The sequence below is a fragment of the Elaeis guineensis genome, chromosome 2, assembly GCF_000442705.2.
Source record: "Elaeis guineensis isolate ETL-2024a chromosome 2, EG11, whole genome shotgun sequence".
In the NCBI taxonomy this organism is placed as follows: domain Eukaryota; kingdom Viridiplantae; phylum Streptophyta; class Magnoliopsida; order Arecales; family Arecaceae; genus Elaeis; species Elaeis guineensis.
In genome coordinates, this window is record NC_025994.2 from 126,820,503 (window position 1) to 126,847,019 (window position 26,517).

At 45.4% G+C, this 26,517-nt stretch overlaps 2 protein-coding genes across 2 annotated transcripts; one reads left to right on the forward strand and one right to left on the reverse strand.

Moving 5' to 3' along the window:
• Positions 1-1,786: 1,786 nt before the first annotated feature.
• On the forward strand, positions 1,787-10,883 carry LOC105041050 (probable inactive receptor kinase At2g26730). The gene is made up of 2 exons (XM_010917875.4): positions 1,787-3,318; positions 9,888-10,883. The coding sequence occupies exons 1-2, from the start codon at positions 2,022-2,024 to the stop codon at positions 10,529-10,531; spliced, it is 1,941 nt and encodes a 646-aa protein (XP_010916177.1). The 5' UTR covers positions 1,787-2,021; the 3' UTR covers positions 10,532-10,883.
• A 6,237-nt stretch (positions 10,884-17,120) lies between these two features.
• Positions 17,121-20,549, reverse strand: LOC105046795 (pentatricopeptide repeat-containing protein At5g55740, chloroplastic). The gene has a single exon (XM_010925558.2). It carries the CDS (start codon positions 20,532-20,534, stop codon positions 17,952-17,954), a length of 2,583 nt encoding a protein of 860 aa, XP_010923860.1. The 5' UTR covers positions 20,535-20,549; the 3' UTR covers positions 17,121-17,951.
• Positions 20,550-26,517: the final 5,968 nt, after the last annotated feature.

Below are 26,517 nucleotides of genomic sequence, written 5' to 3' on the forward strand. Positions count from 1 at the left end.
AAAATTTGGTTTCTTCCATAAGTTTCAGCGTTGGTTGGGTATAAATTGCATGTTCTTTTACTTATTGTGCAATCAAGTAGTTAGGAAAAAATTGCTTGTTATTTGCACCTTGTACGATTAATTATTTTAAGCCGAATGACTAAAACTTGACTTGTAATTTCATCTATCTATGATCATTATATCCTTACACAATCAGTCCGTTTTCTTTCCGTGACTTCGTCGGGAAGTTTCATGATCTTGGTTGAAGATGACTCACAACAAAAAGGTTTGAACAAAATCTTGGCATTTGTTGGAAGGAACCAAGTATGCTGGAGTAGAGACGTAGAGCCGTGCCAAGATTCTTGTTGATGAGATCTTCACCAAAAAGAAAAAGAAAAAGAAAAAGGAGAGACATTCCACGTGCCTTCAACATTTCACCCTTAGGCCACCACATATAGTGTCTTCCGTGGCAGCCTTATAAGAATCCTCGGATTAGCTCTGGAATGCGGCCTAAAAGAGCTTTCACGTCATGCGGAGGCCGAGCTTTGGCCTTAACAAAGTTGCAGTTAATCTCATATACCGTTAGAGAATGTAGCTGTCGATTTGAAATTCATCGTATGGTGGCTGCTACGAAGATTGCATTGCTGTAGAAGAGAAGATGGAAGACAAAATGAGTTTCGAGCAGGGTGAATTGGTAAAAGTCTCATGCTGATTGCTGACTTACCCAGCCGGTGGAACAAATTGCTAGAAACGCAACCATTAGCGAGCAATCCTTGACCGTAGGTGGGGGGATCAATTAATGATTGCTTCCACGTGGAAGGATGATGGCCCAACCAAGCCGGCTAGGTCCATCATGCCAGAACGATCTATATAACCCTTATTAAATTATATGTTAACTGTCTCGAGTACCTCATAGCTGCCATGCATTTTAATCATAAAAATCAAAATGCCAAACATTCCAAGATTATTTTATAAAATAAAAATGTACCATATGGTTAGAAAGAATTGACAAGACCAAAACTCTCATCAAAGGATTAATCTTAATCTTGAGAGGATGTCGATGGAATAGATAATGAAGAACCACATATCTATCTCCGACTTGTATCCACTTTAGGATATGTTAGGGCATCCGAACCCACTCCATCCTTTACTGTTTTGAGTTAAACGGAGCTGGTTCGGACAGATGAAACTAAAAAATTTATCTTTCTTTTCATTTAAGTACAACAAAAAAATCTCTACCAAAAAAAAAAAGTACAACAAAAAAAAATAAACATAATATTAAATTTTAATAATTCATATGATATTAAACGAACTAAGATTTTAAGGTAGAAAGTATCAAATGTTCAATAAAAATACAAATAATAAATAGAAATATTATTTCTTAAAAATAAAAATAAATAAAAGAATAAGTTCGGACTTGGGAAAGATCAATATCATTATCCATTAATTTGTCTAACCCACCATCACAGAGTTTTATTTTTAGCACCCGTCCCTCTTGTTAACTCTAGATCGGTAAAGGAAAAAAGAAAAGGTTCAACTTTAACGCATATTTAGCTTTATCGATTCAGTTATCGTAGTGGACCACCGAGGGTACACGGAGGTAACAGCACACCTTTACATACCAACTCCTCGATCACAACCATGTCTTGAGACTGCGACGGTAAGAGGCTCCAAGCGTACCAGCACTGTACAGTAGCAGCTTGTGAGTCACTGATCACGGCTTCGTTCCACTCACTGGCGGTGAATTTAATAATCAAAGCGACTCCCGCTTATCAAAGCGTTCCATCCCCGCCCCCCCCCCCCTCCCCCAGCCTTCCCCTTTCCCCTCTCTCCAGCAACAAAAGCACGGCTCTCCTCTTTTCCCCCTCTCCCTCTCTCGTGACTCCCTCTCCTTCTCTCCTCTTCCCTCTTTCCTTTCCTGACCCTTCAGCCCGATGGTACTGATCGCCCTCTTCCCCCAAATTGGCCGCAAAAAGCCGCCCTTTCTGGTTCAGCATTGAGCTCGTCTCGCGTGTGGCCTCCTTCTTGCTCTCGCGCTCCCAATGGGGCTTCCCATGCTCCTCTCGCTGGTATTCTTCGTCGCCATGACGGGAGTGGTGAGGGCGGAGCCGACGCAGGACAAGGCGGTGCTTCTGGCCTTCATCTCCCGGGTCCCCCACGAGCCGCGCGTCCAGTGGAACGCCAACGCTTCCGCCTGCGGCTGGGTCGGCGTCACCTGCGACTCCGGCAACACCTCCGTGGTGGCTCTCCGCCTCCCAGGCGTCGGCCTGGTGGGCCCCATCCCCGCCGGCACCCTCGGACGCCTCACCTCTCTCCGCGTCCTCTCCCTCCGCGCCAACCGCCTCTCTGGCCCCATCCCCGACGATCTAAGCAACCTCACCCATCTCCGGAGCCTCTACCTTCAGGACAATCAGTTCTCCAGCGGGATCCCGCCGGCCGTGTCCAGGCTGGGCCGCCTCAGCCGCCTCGACCTCTCCGGCAACAACCTAACCGGCGAGATCCCGTTTTCCATCAACAACCTCACCCACCTCACCGGTCTCTTGCTCGAGCGCAACCGCCTCTCCGGGAGCCTCCCCAGCATCAGCATCGACTCCCTCGTCGACTTCAACGTGTCGAACAACAACCTCAATGGATCCATCCCCCCGACCCTCGATCGTTTCCCGGAGTCCTCCTTCGCCGGAAACCTAAACCTCTGCGGCGCCCCCCTCCCGCCGTGTTCCCCATTCTTCCCCTCCCCTGCCCCATCTCCCGCAGAAAACCCGGCAGGGGGATCGAAATCGTCCAAGAAGCTGTCCAAGGCGGCGATCATCGCGATAGCGGTGGCCGGTGGCGCGTTGCTGCTGGTAGCGCTTCTGTTGTTGCTGATCTGCTGGATGTTCCGGCGGAGGGAGCGGCAACGGAGGGAGAAGGCGAAGAAGGGGGTCGGCGCGGCGGCAGCAGGGAGGTCTGGGGAGACGGTGATCACGTCGTCGTCCAAGGAGGAGATGGGGGGAGCGGGAGGGGCGGCGGAGGGGGAGAGGAACCGGCTGGTGTTCGTGGGGAAGGGCGGCGTTTACAGCTTCGACCTGGAAGATTTGCTGCGGGCGTCCGCAGAGGTGCTGGGGAAGGGGAGCGTGGGGACGTCGTACAAAGCGGTGCTGGAAGAGGGTACCACGGTGGTGGTGAAGCGGCTCAAGGACGTGGTGGCCATGAAGCGGGAGTTCGAGCTCCACATGGAAACCCTGGGCAAGGTGGACCACCCCAATTTATTACCGCTTCGAGCCTACTATTATTCCAAGGACGAGAAGCTCCTCGTCCTCGACTACCTTCCCGGCGGCAGCCTCTCCTCCCTCCTTCACGGTCAGTGCACTCTCTCCTCTCTCTCTTTTAGACTTTTACCATCCATCCGTTTCTCTCTCTAAAAAATAAAACCAATTAAAGATAAGTATTATTATCATCATTCTCCGAGAAGTAGTTTATACCAGTAGCATATTATCGGTTCAAAAAAGGGTGGATTTTTTTTTGGTTGTCATCGAACGGAGTGGAATGGAGATTAGAGCGGTCGTGGTGACAAAAAAATGAAAATTTCTTATTCACTTTGTTTTTCCTGCACAAGCAAAGAGGTTACCCATGTTATTTTGGTAGACTTGGAGGGCACTCTTGTTGTGAGGAAAAAAATCAAGGTAATGTACGGCGGTTGGTGGTGACTACCAGCGAGGCTGGTAGATACCGTACAGGAGTCCAGCTTGGCACTTGGGAGCATGCCTGTGAGGTCTCGAATGGTGGCCATTGCAGCTCCATAAGTGCCGTTATAACAGTTTTGTATGCATGCCCGTTAATAACGGCCGATATCCGTTTTGCTGTAAAAATTGTTGTTATGTGACGGTCAGATAACGTCTTACCAATTACCTCACCTTAAAAAAAAATATTTTTCGAGTAAAAAGTATTGCGGCTAATCCTCTCATCGTCGGATCGTCAGGAACGGATATCTACAAAGAAAGTTCTCACTGATCGGAGATATCTTCGACGGAGATCTTCCGACGCCCAAGTCAGATAGGAGATTAGGCAACAGTGAAAAGAACCATGGGCTCAACTTGAGAAAGCTTAAGAGAGCTTTGAGAAAGCTTGTCAAAATTTATCAAAATTGTTGCCTTACCTCTTTTTATAGTAGAATGCGATATGGTCTCGCCTAATGGTGCAGTCAACTGGAGAGTTGTCAAATCGTCGGAGGCTGTCAAATCGACGTGGATTGTCAGGTCATCAGAATTAACTTATATCCTTGGCAGGATAATGTCCCAGGACGGTCGCACAGCATGTCCTTGACAGGACAACAGCCCATAGCGGTTGTACGGCGTTTGGACGGGTTGGTCGACTATATGTCGGTATTTGGTTGTCGGGATGTCGGGTGATGACTCGAAAACACCGTCAGCTGATCTGGTGCCTTGTGAAAGTCGGACGTCGGCTACCACCCCCGACAGTGAGTCGGTGATATGGGTTCGATCGTTTGGTTGGTTGGAAACAGTATTGGTCTGTTCAGCCGGCATACCTTCGGTCGGATATCGTCGGCAGTTATTGTCGGAGTCCTCTGTCCGCCCGGTGGGTAGAGTCGGACATCGGTAGGACCGTTCCGAGGATAATCGGCGTATAGGGGTCAGTCGGTATATTCCAACAGTTGTCTCCTTCACTCCTGAGTTCGATGTCGTGTTGGTCCTCGTCACCACGTGGGCGACGGTCTCGGACGAAAGGAGTGATTTTTCATCAAATCATACCCCTTGTCAAGACATCTCCGAGTGTATAGGTCGTAGTTCCGACATATCTCGTTAGGACATTCGGTGGGATCCAGCGTAGTTGATCAAAACAGTCAGTGGCGTGCGTTATGCTAAGGGCAGAGCAAGCCCCGATCGCAGGCCGGCGTTCTGACTGTTGTACAAGTTGCATAGGATCCGATGGTCAAGAGTCGTCCCAACTATTGGTCGAGCATTCGACACCCGGACCTTGGTCGGACGTGCACATCGAATCGGGTGTCGGCCAATCCTCGAACGTAGCATGTCGACACGATCATCCTGTAGAGTCTGATAGTCGAGTAGCGTCCGACGTATTTGGATAGGATAATGATGACAAGTTGAATATCCATTGTCCGGTCCTTGGTCGGACGTGCATGTCGGGTCGGATGTCGGTCAATCCCGGAATGTAGCTTGTCGGCACGATCATCCCGTAGAGTCTGATAGTCGAGTAGCGTCCGACGTATTCGAATAGGATAATGATGACAAGTCGAATATCCGTTGTCCGGCCTTTGGTCGGGCGTGCACGTCGGATTGGATGTTGGTCAATCCCCGAACGTAGCTTGTCGACACGATCATCCCGTAGAGTCTGATAGTCGAGTAGCGTCCGATGTATTCGGATAGGATAACGATGACAAGTCGAATATCCATTGTCTGGTCCTTGATCGGGCGTGCACGTCGGGTCGGGTGTCTGCCAATCTCCGAACGTAGCTTGTCGACATGATCATCCCGTAGAGTTTGATAGTTGAGTAGCGTCCGACGTATTCGGATAGGATAACGATGACAAGTCGAATATCCGTTGCCGACCTTTGGTCGGGCGTGCATGTCGGAACGTATGATAAACGGTGGCAAGTCGAATATCCTTCGATCGGTCGTGACCAAGTCGGTATGTCGTGAGTGCGACTGCGGTCATTTTTGCATTTTGCCTTTCTTAGTCGAAGCTAAGTCGGCAAGTTAGCCAGCCGCGTTGGTTGAGGCCCTTTGCCTTCAGAGGCGGAGGCCGTCGTAGATATTCCGCTCCTTCGATCTCCATCAGGATCTGCGCACGAGGATCTGAGAGAGGGGTGTAGGAGTCATACCTGCGATGCGTCGATCTCGGATTCCGTCGTCAGAGCGAGACTCGTTTATCGATGGGGGGCCTGTTGGGTTCAGCAGGAGCTCGATTTTTCTTTCGCTTTTCCTTCTGGCCTATGCTCTCAGTCAGACGTCGGTCGGAAGCTCCTTCGTCCGCGCGCATTTATTTGTACGCGTGCTCCAGTAATTCGGTATATGTCTGGGGGAGGGTCTTGTCCAAGGAATATGTGAATCGGAACCCCCTTAGCCCCCTCTTCATGGTCGAGATAGCCATGTCTTCGTTGAGGTCTCGGATCTCAAGTGTGGCCACATTGAATCGGGCCACAAAATGTCGGAGTGTCTCATTTTTTTTCTGTTTGAGGGAGAAAAGACTGTCCGAGGTTCGTGACGGCTTTCGACTGGTGCTGAAATGGGCCACGAAAGAATGCTCGAGCTGTCCGAAAGAGTGGATACCTCTTGGACGGAGGTCGGAGTACCAGGCCCTGGCAGCTTTACGGAGTGTGACGGGGAAGCCGATGCAGAGGAGGGCATTGGTTGCCCCTTGAATTGTCATGAGAGCTTTGTAGCTCTCCAGATGGTCAACTGGATCGGTGGAGCCGTCGTAAGGCTCCACATGAGGCATCTTGAATCGATTAGGGATCGATTCGTCGAGGATAAATCGGAAGAGAGGTTGGGTGATCCGAAAGTCGATATCGTTTGAAGATTTCTGATCATTCGCCTGGAGCTGGGCAAGTCGACGGTCGATTTCTTCGAACTTACGTTCGTAGTCGTCCAACTGTCGGTGTTAAGAAATCCCAGGGGTCGAACCTCCCGACGAATTTGAGAGTGAGGCAGACGGTGTCCGCGACCGCTTCTCCTTCCTCGCTCGCTCCAATTGGGAAGGAGAGGGACGTCGAGATCAGTGGGTGTCGCGCCGTGGTCGCCTCCCCCCTTCTCGGTGGGAGTGATGAGACGGCTGCTCTTGAGGAGGAGACAGAAGTTGACGCGAGCATCGGCGGCTGCTTCTGGACGGCATAAGGTGCGCCGTCGGTTGTTCCGTCAGCAGTTGCGGCAACTGAGTCAGTTGTTGCTGGAGGTTTTTGATCGCATCCGTCAGAACGGTCATTTACCGCACGATCGTCGCGATCTATGTCTCCGTGGTCACCACCGGATGCGGAGAGCTGGGTTCCGCTATGGAGGATAAAGGAGGGACCTCTTCCCGACGGGGAGAGTGCCTCGCCGATCCGATAGCTCTCGATCGCTGACTCCGGATTTTTGTCATCTCGAGAGATTTTTCAAGCTCTATAGAGCTCGCTGTCTTACCTCTGTCGACCCCTCTACCTGGCGCGCCAATTCTGTTGCGATCAATCCCTTCGTCGTCAGATCATCGGGAACGGGCATCTGCAAAGAAAGTCCTCACTGACCAGAGATGTCTTCGGCGGGGACCCTCCGATGCTTAAGTCAGAGAGGAGATTAGGCAACAGTGGAAAGAACCAGGGGCTCAGCTTGAGAAAGCTTAAGAGAGTTTGAGAAAGCTTGTCAAAACTTATCAAAATTGTTGCCTTATCTCCTTTTATAGTAGAATGTGGTATGGTCCCGTCATTAATGATGCAGTCAACTGGGGAGTTATCAAATCGTCGACGGCTGTCAAATCGGCGTGGGTTGTCAAGTCATCAAAATTAACCCATGTCCTTGGTAGGACAATGCCTCAGGACGGTCGCACAGTATGTCATTAGTGGTTGTACGGTGTTTGGACGGGTTGATCGATTATATGTCGGTATTTGATTGTCGGAACGTCGGATGATGACTTGAAAATACCGTCGGCTGATCTGATGTTTTGTGGAAGTCGGACGTCGGCTGCCACCTCCGACAGTGAGTCGGTGATATGGGTTTGATCGGTTAGAAATAGTATTGGTCTGTTCGATCGGTATATCTTTGGTTGGATATCATCGGTAGTCATTGTTGGAGTTGTTTATCTGTTCGATGGATAGAGTCGGACGTCGGTAGGACTGATTTGAAGATAAATTAGCGTACAGGATGTTTTTCCTACGCAAGGAAAGAGGTTACCAATGTTATTTTGGTAGACTTGGAGGGCACTCTTGTTGTGAGGAAAAAAAATCAAGATAATGTACGGCGGTTGGTGGTGGCTACCAGCGAGGCTGGTAGATACCGTACAGGAATCCAGCTTGGCACTTGGGAGCATGCCTGTGAGGTCCCGAATGGTGGCCATTGCAGCTCCATAAGTGCCGTTATAACAGTTTTGTATGCATGCCCGTTAATAACGGCCGATATCCGTTTTGCTGTAAAAATTGTTGTTATGTGACGGTCAGATAACGTCTTACCAATTACCTCACCTTAAAAAAAATATTTTTCGAGTAAAAAGTAATGTGAAGTGTGAACTGAAAAGAAAATGTCCCCCCGTTTTTTTTTTTTTTTTTTTTTTTTTTTTGCGGTAAATGGGGGGCCGAACGCCCCAACTAAACATGAAAGGAGAAATAACGTCCTCGTGGGAGTGCGTTACGGTGGATGCAGTCGTTTTTTGAGTGGTACATGTGGGCCCCACATTATAGGGTTGATGGCACGGTCTGTTGATACAGCTGTCGGCAAGATGCGGGAGGTCTTTTTTCAAGAATCCAGGGTCCGAGGTGTGGAAAATTATTGCCTGGGCTTGGTCCAGATAGACCATCCAAATTCCACGGTGAATAACACGCCACATCCACCTTTGCATGTCACAAATTTTCGTTTGCGCGTTATCCACCGTGCACGTCCCCGAGATGTGCGCTGGTCTATCTTGGGTGGTCCAGGCAATAATTTATCCTGAGGTGTTGCGTATGGGGACGGACAAACTATTGGTTAGGGTAGGCGTACCACGTGTTCCAATAAAAATCATTACTAGGAAACTGAATCTTTTTCCTATTCAAAATAATAAAAACTATCATGTTAATTATAATTAATAGTAAAATATTTTTTATTCAAAATTTTCAATTAAATTTCGATAATAAGATTTTTTTATAAAAATAATTGACAATGTGATCGATTTTTATTGGATTCAAAAAAAGCATGTGATAGAATTGTTCTAGCCAATGACACCGGACTCGTTTGTATTCCAACGTGGTGCTTCTATCATCCTCGGGCTGGCCAAACTTTGATTATGGGAGGGAAAAGCTTTCTGGAAAGAGGGACATTTGTCCGTTCGTCGCGTAGTTTCATCCTGGTGTTGGTTGCTTTGCGCGCACGATCACCCTTGTAACCTCGTTCTTTACATGTAGAGCATTGATTTCTTGACGTATATACGGTGACTGTAAACTGCCGACTTAAGCGTTAAGTATGCCTTACAATAATACGTGACCTGGTCATGCTTCGTCCGTCGTTTCTTTGTTCATCGTTGGTGAGAACCTGCATTCCCCGTGTATGGATTATCTTGCTATATGCTTTTGTTTTTTATAGAATGCACGCCCCCATTTCGATATTTTCTTTAATTCTGACCCAAGTCAAATTTCCCTGTGGTGTCACAGGCTACATCAAAGGACCTACATGTTTTGTTCCTTGTTTTTTAGATGCAAACTCTTGATGCTTAATTAATGTATTTTTTTTCTTCACCCTGGTTCACTGTTGTCCGTTTTGTGTATTTCTCTTCAGTTAGGTGTCTCTTTCTTCAGTTTTAGTTCGCTTTCTTGTATGGTTATCTTGAATTTGTAATTGTGCTTTTCACTCAATAAAGCTTGGCTTCCTCTGCTTTACCTACGACCACCCCCCACCCCCCTCCTCAAAAAAAAAAAAAAAGGGACTTGCATGTTTGATGTAATGCAAGAAAAAATTCTATTCTATTTAGAGAGTGTTGGTTGGCTTTACACAGCGGCAAGGATCATATCAACCTATCATTGTCTGACCATCAAAAAAATTTAGAATTTGAAAGTTTGATTGCTTACTGCGATAGATATCTGTGTTCCCTTATATTAATCTGTCAACTATTTGATCTACTATTCGTGTTACCCTGACCATAGTTATTGTTTGACCATCAGTATCGTGAGAAAGAGAAAGATCATTTTAAAACTTTTTGTTGGAGCTTGACCTTGACCGGATGTACGATAACAGGGAGCCGGGGATCGGGGCGAACTCCTTTGGACTGGGACAGCCGGATTCGAGTGGCCTTGGCGGCCGGACGCGGGCTGGCCCACCTGCACACGGCGGCGCGGCTGGTCCATGGCAACGTCAAGGCCTCGAATGTGCTCCTCCGGCAGGACCTGGAGTCGGCGACCCTTTCCGACTACGGCCTCCACCCGCTGTTCGGCTCCTCTGCCGCGCCCAACCGCGTCCCCGGTTACCGCGCCCCCGAGGTTGTGCAGACCCGCCGTCCCACCTTCGAGTCGGACGTGTACAGCTTCGGCGTGCTGTTGCTGGAATTGTTGACGGGGAAGGCGCCGAACCAGGCGGCGCTCGGGGAGGATGGGATCGATCTGCCGGTGTGGGTGCGGTCGGTGGTGAGGGAGGAGTGGACGGCGGAGGTGTTCGACGTGGAGCTGATGCGTTACCCTAACATCGAGGAGGAGATGGTGCAGCTGCTCCAGATCGCCATGGCCTGCGTCGCCGACGTCCCCGACGCCCGCCCCGTCATGCCCGAGGTCAACCGCATGATGGAGGAACTCCTCAACCGAACGGAGGGAGACGACGCCCTCCGCGGATCCTCCGACGACCGCTCCAAGGGTCCTTCCACCCCGCCCATCGCCACCACCCCATGATTAGTTATTCGGATCTCTTGATTCATTCCACGATGGGATGGCAACCAATCCTTCTCTCCCTCGCACAGGGACGTCGACAGCAACATACAGAAGATAGAAAAATTGTGCATTTTCTGTGCTCTCGCTCGCTGTGTGTGTGTGTACAAAAATTATTATTTTTTCAAAACCTGCTGGTGGTTTCTTTCTAGCTGCTAGTCCAATTTAATTTGTTTTTTTAAGGTGAGAAAGTCCACTTTAATTTGTTGCGGGGTGCCGATGAATGGGAATCGATTCGATGGCTTGTGGGAGACAGAACTGGCAAATGTCAGGTTGAAAAGCTTCTAGTTGGATTATTTAATCTCGATTCATTTTATTTCCTTCTACTCAAACATCCTTCCCAGAGACTTTATTCTCCTTTCTTGGCATATTGTGGAAACTGCATTGATGTCATTCGTTGTAGGCCGTGAAATTAATCTGTGATCTAATATAGAAGCTAGTGTTGCAATTGTTTCGATTGTCCATCCATATGCGATCATAGCGAATTTTAAGTGTCATTGCCGTTTGAAACCGAACATGATGAATATCAAATGTGATTGCGGTCTAAGAGTAGGTTCTTTGCATGATAGTTTTGTCAGGTCATTTGTGAAAATTTATGGTAGCTAACATTAATAATGTTGGGATATAGGTGATCATATAAAATATTAGACTGCCGTAGAGATTGCGAGGTGAGTATCACTGTGTTTGAGATCAAATATTAATTGTAAGTTTACCATCGAATTTTTCCTAATGCATGCCAGGCTGGCGTGTTTTGAAGGGCAACCATCATCAGGTCATATAAAAGTAAATCTATTTTTGATATTTTTTGATAAAAAATTTATTTTTTAAATATTATTAGTACATGACAGAAGGTAGCCTTTCAAACTGGACCGAAGGTGTTACAGCTATTGTCATTGGCCTCATATATCTTATATTATGCATCTAATTCTGATTTGTGCAGCCAAAGGGGCGAGATTGGTGTGACGGATATTGCGGCTTGCTGGACTTAGCCCGCTATGTTTGTCCAAAATATTGGATAGATTTTTTTTTTTTTAATTTTTTTGTGTACTGTAAATGGTGCAGAACATACGTATCATCTATAATGATTGATGGAGTCCAAGCACGACGTGTAAATTTTTTTTTTTTTTTTTTTTTTCAACTTCGCATACGAGGCAATCACTATAGACGATGTGCGTGGTTCTGTATTGTCCGCCGTGCATAAAAAATTTCTCTTTTCCTTTTGGCTGTTTCTTCTACATGTAAAAATTGTTATGTATTTAAAAAATCCATCGGGTGTAACTTTGGAATTTGTTGTATAGACGACAGGCTGGCCAGCGGGACCGCACATCATCTTTTGTCGCCGCTCCCCCGGTTCTTTTTATCAACTTTTTCCTTTTAGTTTATTACTTTGCTGCCACGGTGACGAGACGAAGGAGCAGAAGCGAGACAGAGAGAGAGAGCCCGCTGGCGTGTGTCAGCGTGGGGACGCATGTTGCCACGGTCTCACGCGAAAACGTGGGATGGGAATTGCGAAGGGACCCATGCTTGTCCTTCCCCTCCTCCCCACAACACCACCCCGCAGTCCTTCTATATATCTCATTTTTGTTCTCTCTACTTGCTCTCATCCGGCGTGCATCTATTTGAAAATGAAAATATCATGTACAAAGAGAAAGAGCTCTTGTTGCACTGTGGGGAGGTCTGTGAGGGACTGTAGGAGGAATCACATGATGCAGCCAGCCAGTGGCTTTCGGCTGCAATGTATGATCTTTCTCGCCCTCATACACCTCTTCTTTCATCAACACCAACATAGTGTAGACTTTAGTGAGAGACAAAGGGCATCTTATGATCTTAGTCTCCGCCTGGTTACTCAAGAGTTCTCTTCTCTCCTTTTCTTTCATCACCTTAGTAGTAGGGAGGACCCCACCCCCGTCCCCGTGGCCCGTACAGTAGGGAGGACCCCACGCCCACGTTGTTCCCTCCAGGCCTGCGGGGCAACAGCGGGTGGGTAGGGACTCATCACCCCTTTCTGCATTCTTTAGCGGTGTATATTATGAAGCTCACTTTGGGGTGGGGCTAGGCTGCGTGTTGAAAAGTTAGCAGACACGCTCCCCGTCTTTTTCCCTTTTCCTGTTACTTGTCTTTTCTCTTAGAAATTTACAAGCAACAGCAGCAGCAAGGACGCACTCCCGACTGGGACTATGGACTGGGTTGCAATCCAACGTTTCCTTGTTCGTATTTTTCCTCATCTCTCTGTTTTTTTTTAAGAGTAAAATCGGATATATCAAACTAATCTAGTAAAATACATCCATACAAATCAGAAAATAAAATATATAAAAAATCTAAAAAGATCTCCGATGCAGCAGTCCAAAAATTATTTCTATATATTAGCCATATAAGTCGTCCTCCAATCAGCTATACTATTTACGTACCTTTCTATAGACGTAAGTTATCACATAAGATGGGAGGGAAGCAGCCATACTCCAACAATCACGTGATATTTAATGGGAAGTAGTCTCAACTGCTGGCAGTGAAGAAAACCATTCAACTACAGTCATAGAGTCGCCTTCAACCATTATATGGATAGCCTTCCAATGTATCACCACAAATTCTGTGTAATTTTTTCAATTGTTGGTGAACCACCAATAGGCCCAAGGGCATATGCATAGAAGACATACCCAACTTGCTTATAAGATGACCTAACTACGAAGTTTACGCTCATAGGCCAGACAAGATCTTGAAACTTTAAAAAAATGAACCCGACTCACCGATTGTCTTGACCAAACCTGGAGCTGAATCTTGGACCCACAGCCAACTCAAGACTAATGTGAGTCAAGTTGGACCTATACCCAACCTGACCCATTCGCAGAGTTGTGCTCCAAGGCAAGAAAAAGGACCAACTGATAGCACCATGTACGCTAAAACCAATGGCTTAAGACTTGGAGAGTCAAGACCTGTGCACCTTTATCAGCAGTAATCATGATGATTGGCTTGAGCTTGGATGCCTAATAACTCCCTCCTTCCAGTGACATACCTTCGGGGATGTAATCGAACCAAATTGAGTTGTGTAGCTCAAAGTTTGAGTTTGATTTGATTTAAAATATTCAAATTTAAAATTCGGCTCAAGATCGGCCGAATCTTAATATCTTAAGTTCAAGTTCGGTTCAATGAAAAATAGATAAAATTCGAGATCAACTCAATTTGACTCGAATATCAATCGAGTTATACTCGAGCTCGACTTCGAACTTAAAATCGAATCTTAATCTATTAAATATATATATATATATATGTATTATAAATAAAAATAATATTATTTAAAATATATATAAATTCGAGTCAGCTCGTATGCTTTTGAGCTGAGCATCTAACTATTCGAGTTTGACTCAAAATTAAAGCTATTTGAGCTCAATAATAACCGAGTCAAATCGAGCTTGGACTCGAGTCAAGTTTAAGTAACTCACGAATGGCTCGACTCATTTACACTCCTACATGCTTTGATGGTGTCGATGCACCTAAAACAGCATATTGACTAATACCTAGGGACTAATTCTTGTATAAGATAGTGTAGATCATCTAACGCCTCAAAATGTATATTTTATACAGTGGAAATGACAAGCTAGAAATGTTGACTAGCTAACTAGATCGGATCAACCATTAATTTGTAGTCGTTGGTTTTATTCTCAGCTGAGCAAGTGCTATTAAGATCCAATAATTAATCTATGGTTTCTTATTTTTTTCCTTTGGCAAGGCAGCATGGTAGGTTTCATTCTCCTCAAATAGTTTCATTCTGCGAAGTAACATCAGCCATATATTGTGCGCTGCACCTTCATAATGTCGAAAATGTACAACATATTGCAGCATGCTAATCTAAGCTTTGCTCTATTAAAATTTAGAGATGGCAACGGACAGGATTTGGATAAAATATTATACTATCCATCTCCAAATCCGAACTTAATATCTTATATCCAAATCTTACCCAATATCCAATCCGATAAGAAAAGAGATATCCATCTCCATACCCAATAGATTCGGAGATACCCACAGATAATTCAATTTTTCATACCCAACCTATACCCGTCTCATATCCATCCCATATCCATAAATAAACAATCAAAATAATTTTATGCATATTATTAACCAAAATAGAATTACCAATTCAACATAAAATATAATTTATAAGTTTAGATTTATAGAAATCAAATATGAAAATAGAATTATAATTTAATGTAGAATAAAACCATTAAGTCCATTATTTTTTCCATAAAAATTCAGTATGATGCTAAAAAAATAATGAACTTGAATACCAAACCTCCAAATAATTTCGCGAAGCGACAACTGCAACTCTACAAGTTATTTAGCTGCAATATATAATGAGAATATTTTACTTTCAATTTTTTACTTTAGAACCAAAGCTACTAATTACTTTTATTATAAAATATATATTAATGATTATATAGTATAGAAATAGTTATTTATTAGATTCAATTGCTTTATTAGCTTGATTGACATACACTTGATATATTTTTTTTATATTTTAAACTTAATTTTTATGGAATGAATTAAAAATAAATCACTACCATGGGATGAATTAGAATTATCTATTTGAAGACAAAACCATAATGAAGAAAAGAAAAAAGTAATTATTATTATTGATGTTTTGAACAAGTTTATATTCCTTATTTTATAAAGATGAAAAGATATTATTTTTAAATAAAACAAGATTACCTCTATTAGGATTTGCTCAAAAAGAAAAAGAATTCAAAATTATAATATTTTTAAGATATAAAAATATTAATTATCTTATTCAATGTACAATAAAAAATATTAAGTGAAAAAAAAGCTTGAGATACTAAAAAATAATGAGAATGAAGAAAAAATATACAAATACAATTCAATATTTGATGAAACTAATATAATTATATATCACATTAACTATAAATTGAATATTTATATATAGAGATAGATCATATATATATATATATATATAGTGTGTGTGTGTGTGTTAGGAGTAATTTGGAATAGACCGATGCTGTATAAAGATTCAAGCCCATTATGACCCTTTGGATCCATATCAGCGCCTCTCAAGTGGTCTAATTGTTGTGGTTTGCCCGATTCGTGATCGGTAAATATCTGTTCCGACCTTTGGTCGGAGATTATTTTGTCCGATCCCTCGTCGGTATGTTCTTGATCCGATTTCTGATCTAAAAGCGCTAGTTCGAGTGCACACCTTAAGCAGTGTAGTTGCATGATTGATTATGACTCATCCAACCCCTAGTCAGTGTGTGCCTGGTTCGACCTCTAGTCGGTCAATCTTTGATCTGACCCTTAGTCAGATGGTTCTTTGTCTGAATTCTGGACGAAAAAGATTTGGTCCGACCTTTGATCATAGAACTTGCTGGTCGATCTCCGGTCGCATCCGATCCTTACTCAGCTTGCATATCGGAACAATCTCTAATCAGCATAACAACTGTGAGTCGGCTAGTCTTCCAATCAATCCATCTAATCGAGTTTTGATCGAAAAACTATTAGTCCCAACTCCTAGTCGATCGGTAACTAGCTTCGAGCTCTATTCAGCACGCCACACTCTCTGATCTCTCCTTAAAAGCAGATTGACCAGACTCAGTTTCAAAATGCAGACACCAACTGACTACAGCTGTCAATCCTATTTGGGTGCAACCGCCTGATCCTGAGAATCTTGTAGGTGCAATCGTTTGATTCTGAGAATCACAACCAAACAACTGCACTAGATTCGACCAGCCTGTCTTCCAAGAATGGTTATATAGCCGTCTCTTCTATAAATACTCAAACCCCGAGGACTCAGATAAGTAGTCCATCTCAGAGAGTTAAAAACTCTGCTTCTCTATTTGCGCATTCTGATTTGAGCATTAAAAGATCCTCACCAGAGCACAATCCTTCGATCCAGACTTTTTTGCAGGTTGCTCCAGTGCTGCGTGTATATATATATATATATATATATATATATATATATATATATATTCAAACCTACGAGTATGGATTCGGATATTATCTATATATATAGATTTGAATCGGATTCAGATTCAGATTTGGATAGAAAACAGTACTACTCATACCCATGCTATAGTTTTTGAATTTTCCTCAAATTCGAACCTAAACCCAGTCAAATCCTAATTTTCAGATTTAACCGGATTTGGATAGCGTGCATACCCATTAGGTCGGATCGATTTTATCATTCCTATTAAAATTCTCGTGCACCTCGAAGTTGATGTATGTTTGACTTTGCAACATTATATCGAATATATATTGAAAAAGCGAAGACAGATTATGAATGCAATCCAAGCATTTGTGAGCACCGGCCATGAGTAGATAAAGTAGCCGAGTTTAATTGTTTTTTTTTTTTAATGAACTCTATACAAACCACAATTGTAGGGTTTGAGTCCCGAAGCTGTATGGCTATAAAAGTACGTCGTAGAAGTATGACATGGCTCAGATGGATGCTAAGGTGCGATTAGATTCATGTTCAAGAATTTATCTATGTTTCAATGCTCCTTCCTGTTGGTTTCTTTCAGCTGTGATGGAGGAAACAAAATAGAACACCTTTGCTAAAGAAAAGAATAATCTGGATGCCATTGCAGTTTTCAATTTTTAGACGCACTTCAACATTATAGCATGTGTATAGTATGCATCATCAGCCTCCTGAACTTAAACTAAAGAGGTTACATATGATGAGCATATGATGTGGACCTTGTTATGGTGTAATGAAGCTTAAAAACAGCAGCACCTGCCATGTTTAGTACACTCGGTATATCAAACTGACATGCTGCTTCTTGAGTGAGTTCTGACGTCTATCTTGCAAACTAGAAACCACAACCAAATCTGCCTGACTCTCAGTCACACCATTCCTGCTTATAATCAATTAAGAGCCCCCGGTGTGGAAGCATTTAGCCGCAAAAGCTGCTGTCACTGGATATATTCATCAAACCAGTGACAAGGTTTATACCCTTTTGCGGTAAATAGAGTTCTCTAGCTTCAGCAAGAACTTCAACATCGGTGTGTTTTCCTTGAGAGGGTGAATTTTTCAGTGTAATTTCATGCCAGCCAATGGATTCAAAGTCTTCATCATCTTCATCATCATCTTCTTCCTCCTTGGCAAAACGATTCACTGTCTTTTCGTAACCATCAAAATGAATTCTTTTGTCCCCGTTAGGATCCACATTAAGAATCTGGGTTTCCTTAACAGCTACTCTCAAATCCTCAAACACTGTTTATCCTTTATAGCAATGGATACAGAAGATCTGGATTCATTTTGGTAGAAGTTCTCGAAATTCTCTCCAAATAATTCTAGTCCAAAATTTTCAAATTTGTTTTACTCAAAACTCAAGGGTCCATCCCTATCACTAATTTATTCAGCAACTAGTTAATTTCTGTTCTAAGAGCACAGGGTCCTTGCTGCATCGAACTGCATGTTGTGAGCAACCGTTGGTGCACAAGCACCACCAATATTTTTCATTTCCCTGTGCAAGCACAGCAAGGTGTCCAATATGTTGTCCATCTGAGGGTGTGATCTATCTCCTGCTAGAAATGCATGCATTTTACTTCCGATTTGAATCCAACTGCATCCAGGATTTCTTTTCAGCCCGGTATCTCTCATTACTGTTCTAACTTTTGATGCCTCCTGCCACCTCGCAGAAGCTCCATAAAGGTTGGAAAGTGTTAAATAATTTACCAAGTTTTCTGGTTCCAACCTGGATAGGCACCTAGAGAGATATTCACCAAGCTCTATCTCATGGTGCTCCTTGCACATGGCTAGTAAAGATCCTAATACATGGGCATCAGGCTTAATAGGCATTGCAGCTACAACCCTCAGTGCTTCTTTGAAACTACCAAATCTTGTGAACAGAGTAACCAAACAGCCATAGTGCTCGTTTTGTGGAGTTATATGGTATACAGAAACCATCTCAGTGAAGACCTTCAAACCTTCATCAAAAAGTCCTGCATGGCTACATGCTGACAAAAGCCCAGTAAAGGTAATCTCATCTGGCTCCACTCCCACCTGATGCATCTTCTTATAGAGTGTGAGAGCTTCTTTGGCTTGACCATGCAATGCATACCCAGATATCATTGCATTGTAAGGAGGCAGCTCCTTAGTTGAAACCATTTCGAATACATTCTTCGCAAGTTTCAAGCTTCCACATTTAGCATACATGTCTATGAGAGACGTTGCAACATGAACAGAGGATAAGAGTCCTCGTCTCATGACATGTCCATGCATAACCTTTCCATAATGTAATGATGCCAGGTTAGTACAGGCCAAGAGTGATCCTACAGCACTCATAGGACTGGGTCTGAGGCCTACTGCTTGCAGTTGCTCATATAGTTTAATTGCCTCATAACCATATCCATTTTGAGCTAACCCATGAACTAGCATAGTCCATGTGATTAGGTTTGGACGCACCCCACTGAATTGCATGTGTGAGAACATATCTTTGGCCTCACTGACCTGTCCATTACTTAGAAAACCCCAAATAACTGAATTCCATGAGATCACGTTTGGGGGCACACTCTCCAGCTGCATCTGATAGAAAATTTTCAAGGCCTCTCCACTCAGGCCATACTGTGCATATGCAGAAATCAATGTGTTCCATAATATCAAATCTCTTGAAGTTGTAGCATTAAATACTCGCTGCGCATAGTCTATCCTCCCACATCTTGAATACAAATCTGCCAGGATACTTGCAATAACTACATCTGATTCAAAATTATTTCTAATGCAATAACCATGCCCAACCTTGCCAAGTTCTAGCATCCAGGAATCAGCACAGGCTGATAAGATAGATGCCAGAGTCACAGAATCAAATCTAAATTTTCTCTTCCTCATCTGACAACAAATGTAAAGAGCTTTTTCAATCTGTCCATCTTGCACATAACCTGATATCAGCAAGTTCCAGGTCACGACATCCATATCAGCCATCTGGCTGAACATGAACTCTGCCTCCTCTATCAGTCCTAGCTTGCAGTAAAAGTTCATGATAGAGCTACCCAGAATGTTATCAAGCTCTAACCCACACAAGACTGCGATTGCATGACCTTGTCTACCTTCATCAAGAGCTTGCAAATTTGCCGATGCAGATAGGAAGCTTGCAATGCTGACCCGAGTTGGCTGAATACCTTCATTTCTCATATCATAAAATAGCTCCACAGCCTCCTGATCTCGGCCATTATAAACGTAACCTACAAGCATTGAATTCCAAGTAACCACATTTCTCTCAGGCATATACTCGAAAACCTTCCTTGCGTCCTCCAGAACCCCACATTTCCCGTAAAAATCCACGAGACTACTCAGAACATAGACACAACCAGCAAATCCCATCTTTAAGACATAGCCATGAATCCCCTTTCCAAACCCAATCCATTGAAGGGTGGAACATGCTTTCAGAGAATTCGGGATAACAAAATTGTCTGGAAAAGCGCCGGCTTCCAGCATTTCACTGAATCCCATGAGAGCTTTCTCACTGAAACCAAGTCTAGAGCGCAACCCAATCATCGCCGCCCAAGAGAAAACATTGGGCATCGACTGCCGGAGAAACAACTCCTCGGCACTCGCGGAGCAACCGCATTGCGCATAAAAAATCAACAATTTGGTCTCTATATACTCGTTTTTATAGAAAAAAGAGCCGTTTTTGAGGATCCGAGCATGGATTTGCTGACCTTGGGAAAAGGCCCGCTCGTAGACGCATCCCTGAAGCAATTCCCCATATGTTTCGGGGCCGATGGGGAGGTCGTCGGACTCCAATCGTGCGAGAAGGACAAAGGCTTCGTGAAGCAAGCCTTGTTTACATAGGGAGGAGATTTGCTGGAGATACGGTTTGGTCGAGAATTGGGAGCTTTTGAGCTTCTTTGGGTATTTGGAGAGGTGATGAGACTCGGAAGATTGGAATTTTTGGAGGGTTTTGATGGGCCTTTTTGGGGAGGAGGGAGGGTTGGGGATGGTGGGAAGAGGAAGAGAAGCCATGAAAGGAGGGAAAGGATAGGGTCGTTATGTTAGGTACCGAACCAAGGAAGGGTATTTTGGTCTTTTTCGTAAGTTCAGCGGCTCTAGCGATGGAATTAGCAAGAAGAGGATAAGATGACTCATGCCAATCATTATTGTAATGTCAAATATGCCCCTACTCGATTTTGAAAAAGGCCTCTCTAACCTGCTTCAGAGACTTTGGTAATAGATGATATATTGTACAATTCAAAATTACATGAACCTGAGGGGAATACCATTTGCCTATTTGATACAACAGCAGGAGATGGTTTCTAAGTTATCGGAAAATAAAAATCTACGGTACATGCTACTCTTTTGGGTTGTATATTTTGTGTGAAAGAATGATGGGTCTTCTTTTAGGATGTTACCCACCAGACCGTATCTTATACAGATCTTAAAGTATTTCATATATCTATACAGGTCTTGAAGTTAATATTGCACGATTCAACCGTTGACATTACAAAAAAAAAAAAAAGTTTGTTGTGATTATAAAAAAAAAAAAAAAAAAATCTTTTGTGTGAAATATACGACCCAAAACCTACTCTACACGGGCAAATTGGAATAGCAGCTTGGAAGTAGGAGTTTCTGTTTCGTTGTCTTGATGTTTCTCATGCTTCTTTGGAAGTTAAAAGACTCTAATCGAAAAGAGCAGGGCAAAAAACAAGTGAAAAGCACAATAAATCTAACTATGCCAATAGCAACCGCTCCCAAGAAATCATGCCTAAACTTCCAAAATAGTTCTTTATAAAGTGCTGCATAGTATCACCAAATTTGTAAACTCGAGGTCCGTACAACGTCAACGCAACTGGGCATACCCATGTATATCATCTCCACCACACAGGGATCTGCTGAGACCAGCCACAAACATGATTAGCATCTCAATTTTTGATCTAAGAAATAACATTGCTTAACTGGTATATTTGGCCCAACAAAACTTTCTGGTCAAGTAACGAGGTAGCCCGCAAAGGTGTTCCATATTGCATAGAATGCAGTATGGCATCAATGTCACTGTTGGGAGGCATGGCAACAGCCATCATTCCGTAGGATGTGAGGTACATGAATGTGAAGAACATGAAAAACAAGTACTAATAGAGTTTCTTTGGTGCCCAGGCAAATGAACTAAAACTGTAGACTATGAGCCCATACATAACAGGCTGCAGGAGAATGTGTGGGATCTCAATCAGAACCTGCATGCAGAGAAACTAGGTGAGATGGAAGACCAACTCTCTACATGAGGACCAATCTTTTGCTTTGAAGCATACATTTAGGTGGACACAGCGCATTGGGCTATCCTGAGGTATATATTGCATTCCATTCCATCAGCTTTCTCTTTATAAAAGATTGTTGACATCCACAATTGGCTGCACGGTCTGACCATTCTATATTCCAATGGAGACCGCAGAATAGGTGGAAGAATCGGACGGATCCTGCTTTGTGCTCCTGCCATTGTTGCAGTCAAGATGCATTCGCTAGCTCATTTGTTGCGGCCAAAACACTAATGGACACCAAAAGCCATGTTTACAAGGAAGAAGAGGTGTTGATGGGACTAGATGACTTGCAACACCTTTTCACCAAGCCTCCAAAAGATTTTCCCAAATATCAGCGCAATGACCGGCGAAGAAAATTCTTATTGCAGTGTCTTGTGGATTATGCCAGTACGATATGTGCTGCTTCCACAGGCAACCGATGCATTATTTGAAGGGCCGTGGGTGCTTGACTGGGAAGAAAAGGTCATTTGAAACAGGGGGAGGAGTACCTGTGAACTCACTAATTAAAACTTCGTTTGTCCTATAAGAATCACCATGAACGAGTAAAAAGTACAAACCGGAGCAATACCAATATGCCTTGCTTTCAATGATGCCCCACCTCGTAATTATCATTAAAAAAAAAAAAAATGGTAGCAGGGCGAACACCCCACCTCATCACAGTAATTATTACGATCAATCCTCCATCATCCGATCGTCGGTGTCATACATCGATAAAAAAAATTCTCACAGATCGAAGATATCTCCGACGGAAATCGTCCGACGATCAAATCAGAGAAAAAATTAAGCAACAGTGAAAAATTAAAGGCTCAACGAAAGAGAGAAAGAGAGCTCAAGAGCTTAGAGACGTTTCTGAGAGCTTGAGAAAGCTTGCTCAAAATTTTTTAAGACTGTTGTCTTACTCCATTTTATAGTAGAATGCGGTATGATCCCATCATTAATGGTGCAGACAACTGAAGAATTATCAAATCGTCGGGGGCTGTCAAATCGTCGTGGGTTGTCAAGTCGCTGGGATTAATCCATGTCCTTGGCAGGACAATGCCCCAGGACGGCCATACCGCATGTCTTTGATAGAACAACTGCCCATAGCGGTCGTACGGCATTTGGATGGGCTGGCCGACTATATATCGGTGTTCGGCTGTCGGGACGTCGGATGATGATCCGGAGATACCGTCGACTGGTCTGGTGCCTTGCAGAAGTCGGACGTCGGCTGCCATCCTCGACAGTGAGTCGGTGATTTGGACTCGGCCGCTTGGCCGGTCGGAAATAATATGGGTCTGTTCGGCCGACATACCTTCGGTCGGATATTATCGGCAACCATTGTCGGCGGTCATCGTCGGAGTCGTCCGTCGGTCCGGTCGGTAGAGTCGGGCATCGATCGGACAGGTCCGAGGGTAAGTCGGCGTACAGGGGTCGGTCGGTATATCCCAACAGTTGCCCCCCACTCCTGAGTCGGATGTCGTATTGGCCAGCGTTTCCACGTGGGCGACAGCTTCGGGCGAAAGGAGTGGTTTTCCATCATGTCATGCTCCAACTCTGACGACCGTACCCACGAATGACCCAGTGTCAGATGTCCCATTGGGAATGCGAACCGCCGTCTCCTTGGGAACACAAACCGTCGTCTCCTTGGGAATGTGAACTGCCATCTCCTTGGGAACACGAACCGCTGTCAGTTAGCGAATTTTGAGATGCGGTCTTTCCGCCACGTGTCAGGGGGCTATTGGGCCAGAACCGTTCATGCAGATGGAGGCGACGTGGCTCGATTTGGGGGCAGGTGCGTCGAACCGAGGAAGGACCCAGGCGCTGCCACATGTCGGCATCCGAAAAGCCCTCGTTCGGTGCGCTTTCATCTCGACCATTGAAGGGCCTTATATATATGCGGTCACTTACATCCAAAACTTTACTTTTTGCTGCAAATCTATTCCTGGCGCTGAGGCCCTGTCGAATTGTCCCCCAGTTCTAGGTAGTTGTCTCCGTGCTCTCCCTTTAAAAGCTCTTCTCGAAGTTTTGCCCGTTCTTGTCTTCTTGCATCCTTTCTCCTTTGTCATTTTTTTTTAATTCTCTTTTCTGGGGCTAGCGTCATGGCTAGAACCTCTCCTTGAGGAAGTCAGTCGGGGAACCCGACCGACGATTCCCGGTCGACTCCGGAGGTGGAGGTTTCTTCACTTTCGGAGGCAAACGTCGAACGGCTCAGGGAGCAGTACATTATTCCGGAGCAGTTCGAGCTCTTCGCCCCTGGGGCTGAGGGTCGGGTTAACAACCTACCTCCGGGCCAGGTGGCCTTTTATGTCGAGGACCTTCGGGCAGGTCTTCGTTTTTCAATTTCGGAGTTCGTCCGGAACGTCTTGGATTACTACGAGCTTTGTCCGGCACAACTGATGCCGAACTCAGTCCGGTTGATAATCAGTTTTGCTCTGTTGTATCGGTTTTTGCCGATCTTTCCTCATATTTCTCTCTTTCGGGCGTTCTTCATCCTCCAACCCCATCCGAAAGCCCGAGAGTGGTGGTTCTTCAATCTCCAGAAGGGTCTTTCGTTCATCACCAGTCTTCCATCGTCGATCCATGGGTGGAAGAACCAATTTTTTTTTGCTTCCTCTTCGCTACCTTGGGGGTTCCCTTTCCGTTGGGGCGACCCTCGGACTCAGCCGAACGAAAACAGTCGGGTGGAGGCTGGAGACCGAGAGGACTTTCACCGACTGAAGGATGTGTCGGTGCCGGAGCAGAGGGAGCTCGTCACCGAGCAAGCTCTTTACGATGCCGGTCTGAGTTCGGTTCTCCATTTAGGTACAGTTCGATCTGTCGGTCGTTCTTTTGTCTTTTTTATCCATCTTTGGACTTGCGCTGATCCTTTGTTGAAATTGCAGGCATGCCGTCGAGAGTGAGGCTGACAGATGCCGACATTCAGCAACATGCGGCGAGGAAGAGACCGACGTCCGGGGCTGGACCCTCGCGGCCTCCTATGAGGCCTCAGATATCATCATCGATCGACATTGTGACGGTGGCAGCACAGCCCGACACCGAACGTGCGTCAGGCTACGAGCCAGTCATCGCCCTGTTGGCACCGGCGGTGCCACCCAAAGTGCCGTCCGAGGAAGGGGCGGCTGAGGGGGCAGCCGAAGGAGTGTCGGCTCCTCCACCCATGGAAGAGGTTCGAGCCAAAGCACGTGAGCTTGAACGACCTGCGGCGGCCCCTGTCGCAGCTTCGGGAGGGACCCAGTCAAGCTCGAGCTTCTCGTCTCTCTTCGATTTTTGGGCCTGGGCGGCCAAACGAGTGAAGGCTCCGATGGCGTCGGTTGATGACACAAGGTCAGCCGACCGCACCACATCATCCGACGTTCAGCTTCTCGAAGGAGCGTCGACCCTGGCCAACCATAATTTGGCCAGGAGGTTGTGTCAGGCGACCATCCTCCCGACCGATCGGGAGCTCTTGAAGAGTCGGCTGGTGACCGACATGCTTTCTTCTTTTTATCCGACTATGATCCATGTGAGCTTCTCTTCTTCTTTCCTCTTCATTATTGTTTCTTATCATTTCATTTTGCTGACGACCGGCCTGCTACTTGCAACTGATCTACAATATGTCCGAGCTGGAGGTTTGGTACTGGAGGTTCGGCGACGTCCGGGCGGCCTTGAAGAATAGGGCCGAGACCGTCGAAGCTGAGAAGGCGATGTTGGTCGACCAGTTGAAGCTGTCAGTCAATCGTGAAGCTAGGCTCGAGGAGGAGATCTCCCGACTCACCAACGGCCTAGCCGCCTCGAAGGCCGAACTTTAGTTGGCTCGCGAGCAGGTCCGGTGCAAGACCCGCTCCATTCACCGACTGCGGCGCGAGCGGGATGGCTGCGTCAGGAAACTCGAGGCCGAGCGCGAACAGCTTCGCGTTAGCTTGGAGAACCTGGCTAAGGCCGAGGAGAACTTGTCCTCCGCCCAAGCTGACGCTGACATAGCAAAGGTGGAGGCGGAGTCGGCCAAGGAGGTGCTGAGCCGGGCGGTGGAGGACTTCCATGGCTCGGATGAGTATCGGGAGGAGCTCTTGGAGAGCGGCTTCGCCTCTTATTGGGTGGGGTACGAGGATGCCTGGGATGCAATTCAGAGTCTGCACCCGGAGCTCGACCTGAGCGGCATCGTCCCTCCAGGGTCGGAGGACCAAGCCGCAGATAAGGAGGTCGACCCACTGCCGACGGAACGAGTTGCCGAAGGTGAGGCGGCTCCAACCTCTGGTCCCTCCCCGACCCGAACGGGCATGCCGGTTGCTCCCGAACTCTACCCGGTGCAAGAAGTCGACTCCGACGAATAGTCGGAGTACGTGCTCCATTACCTTTGTATTTTTTGTTTCTATTTTGTCTTTGATATTTGTAATCGGGCTTCGTCCCAATTTTGTAAGTCATTTCAACTTAACAAAATCAAAAACTTTTCACACTTTTCTTACGTGCGGTTCAAAGTGCTTAATTTGTCGAGCCATCCCCGAGTGTATAGGTCGTAGCTCTGACACACCTCGTTAGGATGTTCGGTAGGGTCTAGCGTAGCCGATCAAAGTAGTCAGTAGCATGCACCGTACCAAGGACAGTGCAAGCCCCGATCGTAGGCCGGCATCTCGAGCGTAGGATCTGATGGTCGAGAGCTGCACCGATTGTAGGTCGAGTGTCCGTCGCCCGAACCTTGGTCGGGCATGTACGTTAGGCTGAGTGTCAGCCAATCTCCGAAT

Bases quoted from the DNA above. Each gene is read 5' to 3' on its own strand.
- LOC105041050 (XM_010917875.4), top strand. From the start codon at position 2,022: ATGGGGCTTCCCATGCTCCTCTCGCTGGTATTCTTCGTCGCCATGACG. The intron at 3,319-9,887 runs GTCAGTGCACTC...GTACGATAACAG, and splicing joins CCTCTCCTCCCTCCTTCACG to GGAGCCGGGGATCGGGGCGA.
- LOC105046795 (XM_010925558.2), bottom strand. From the start codon at position 20,534: ATGGCTTCTCTTCCTCTTCCCACCATCCCCAACCCTCCCTCCTCCCCA.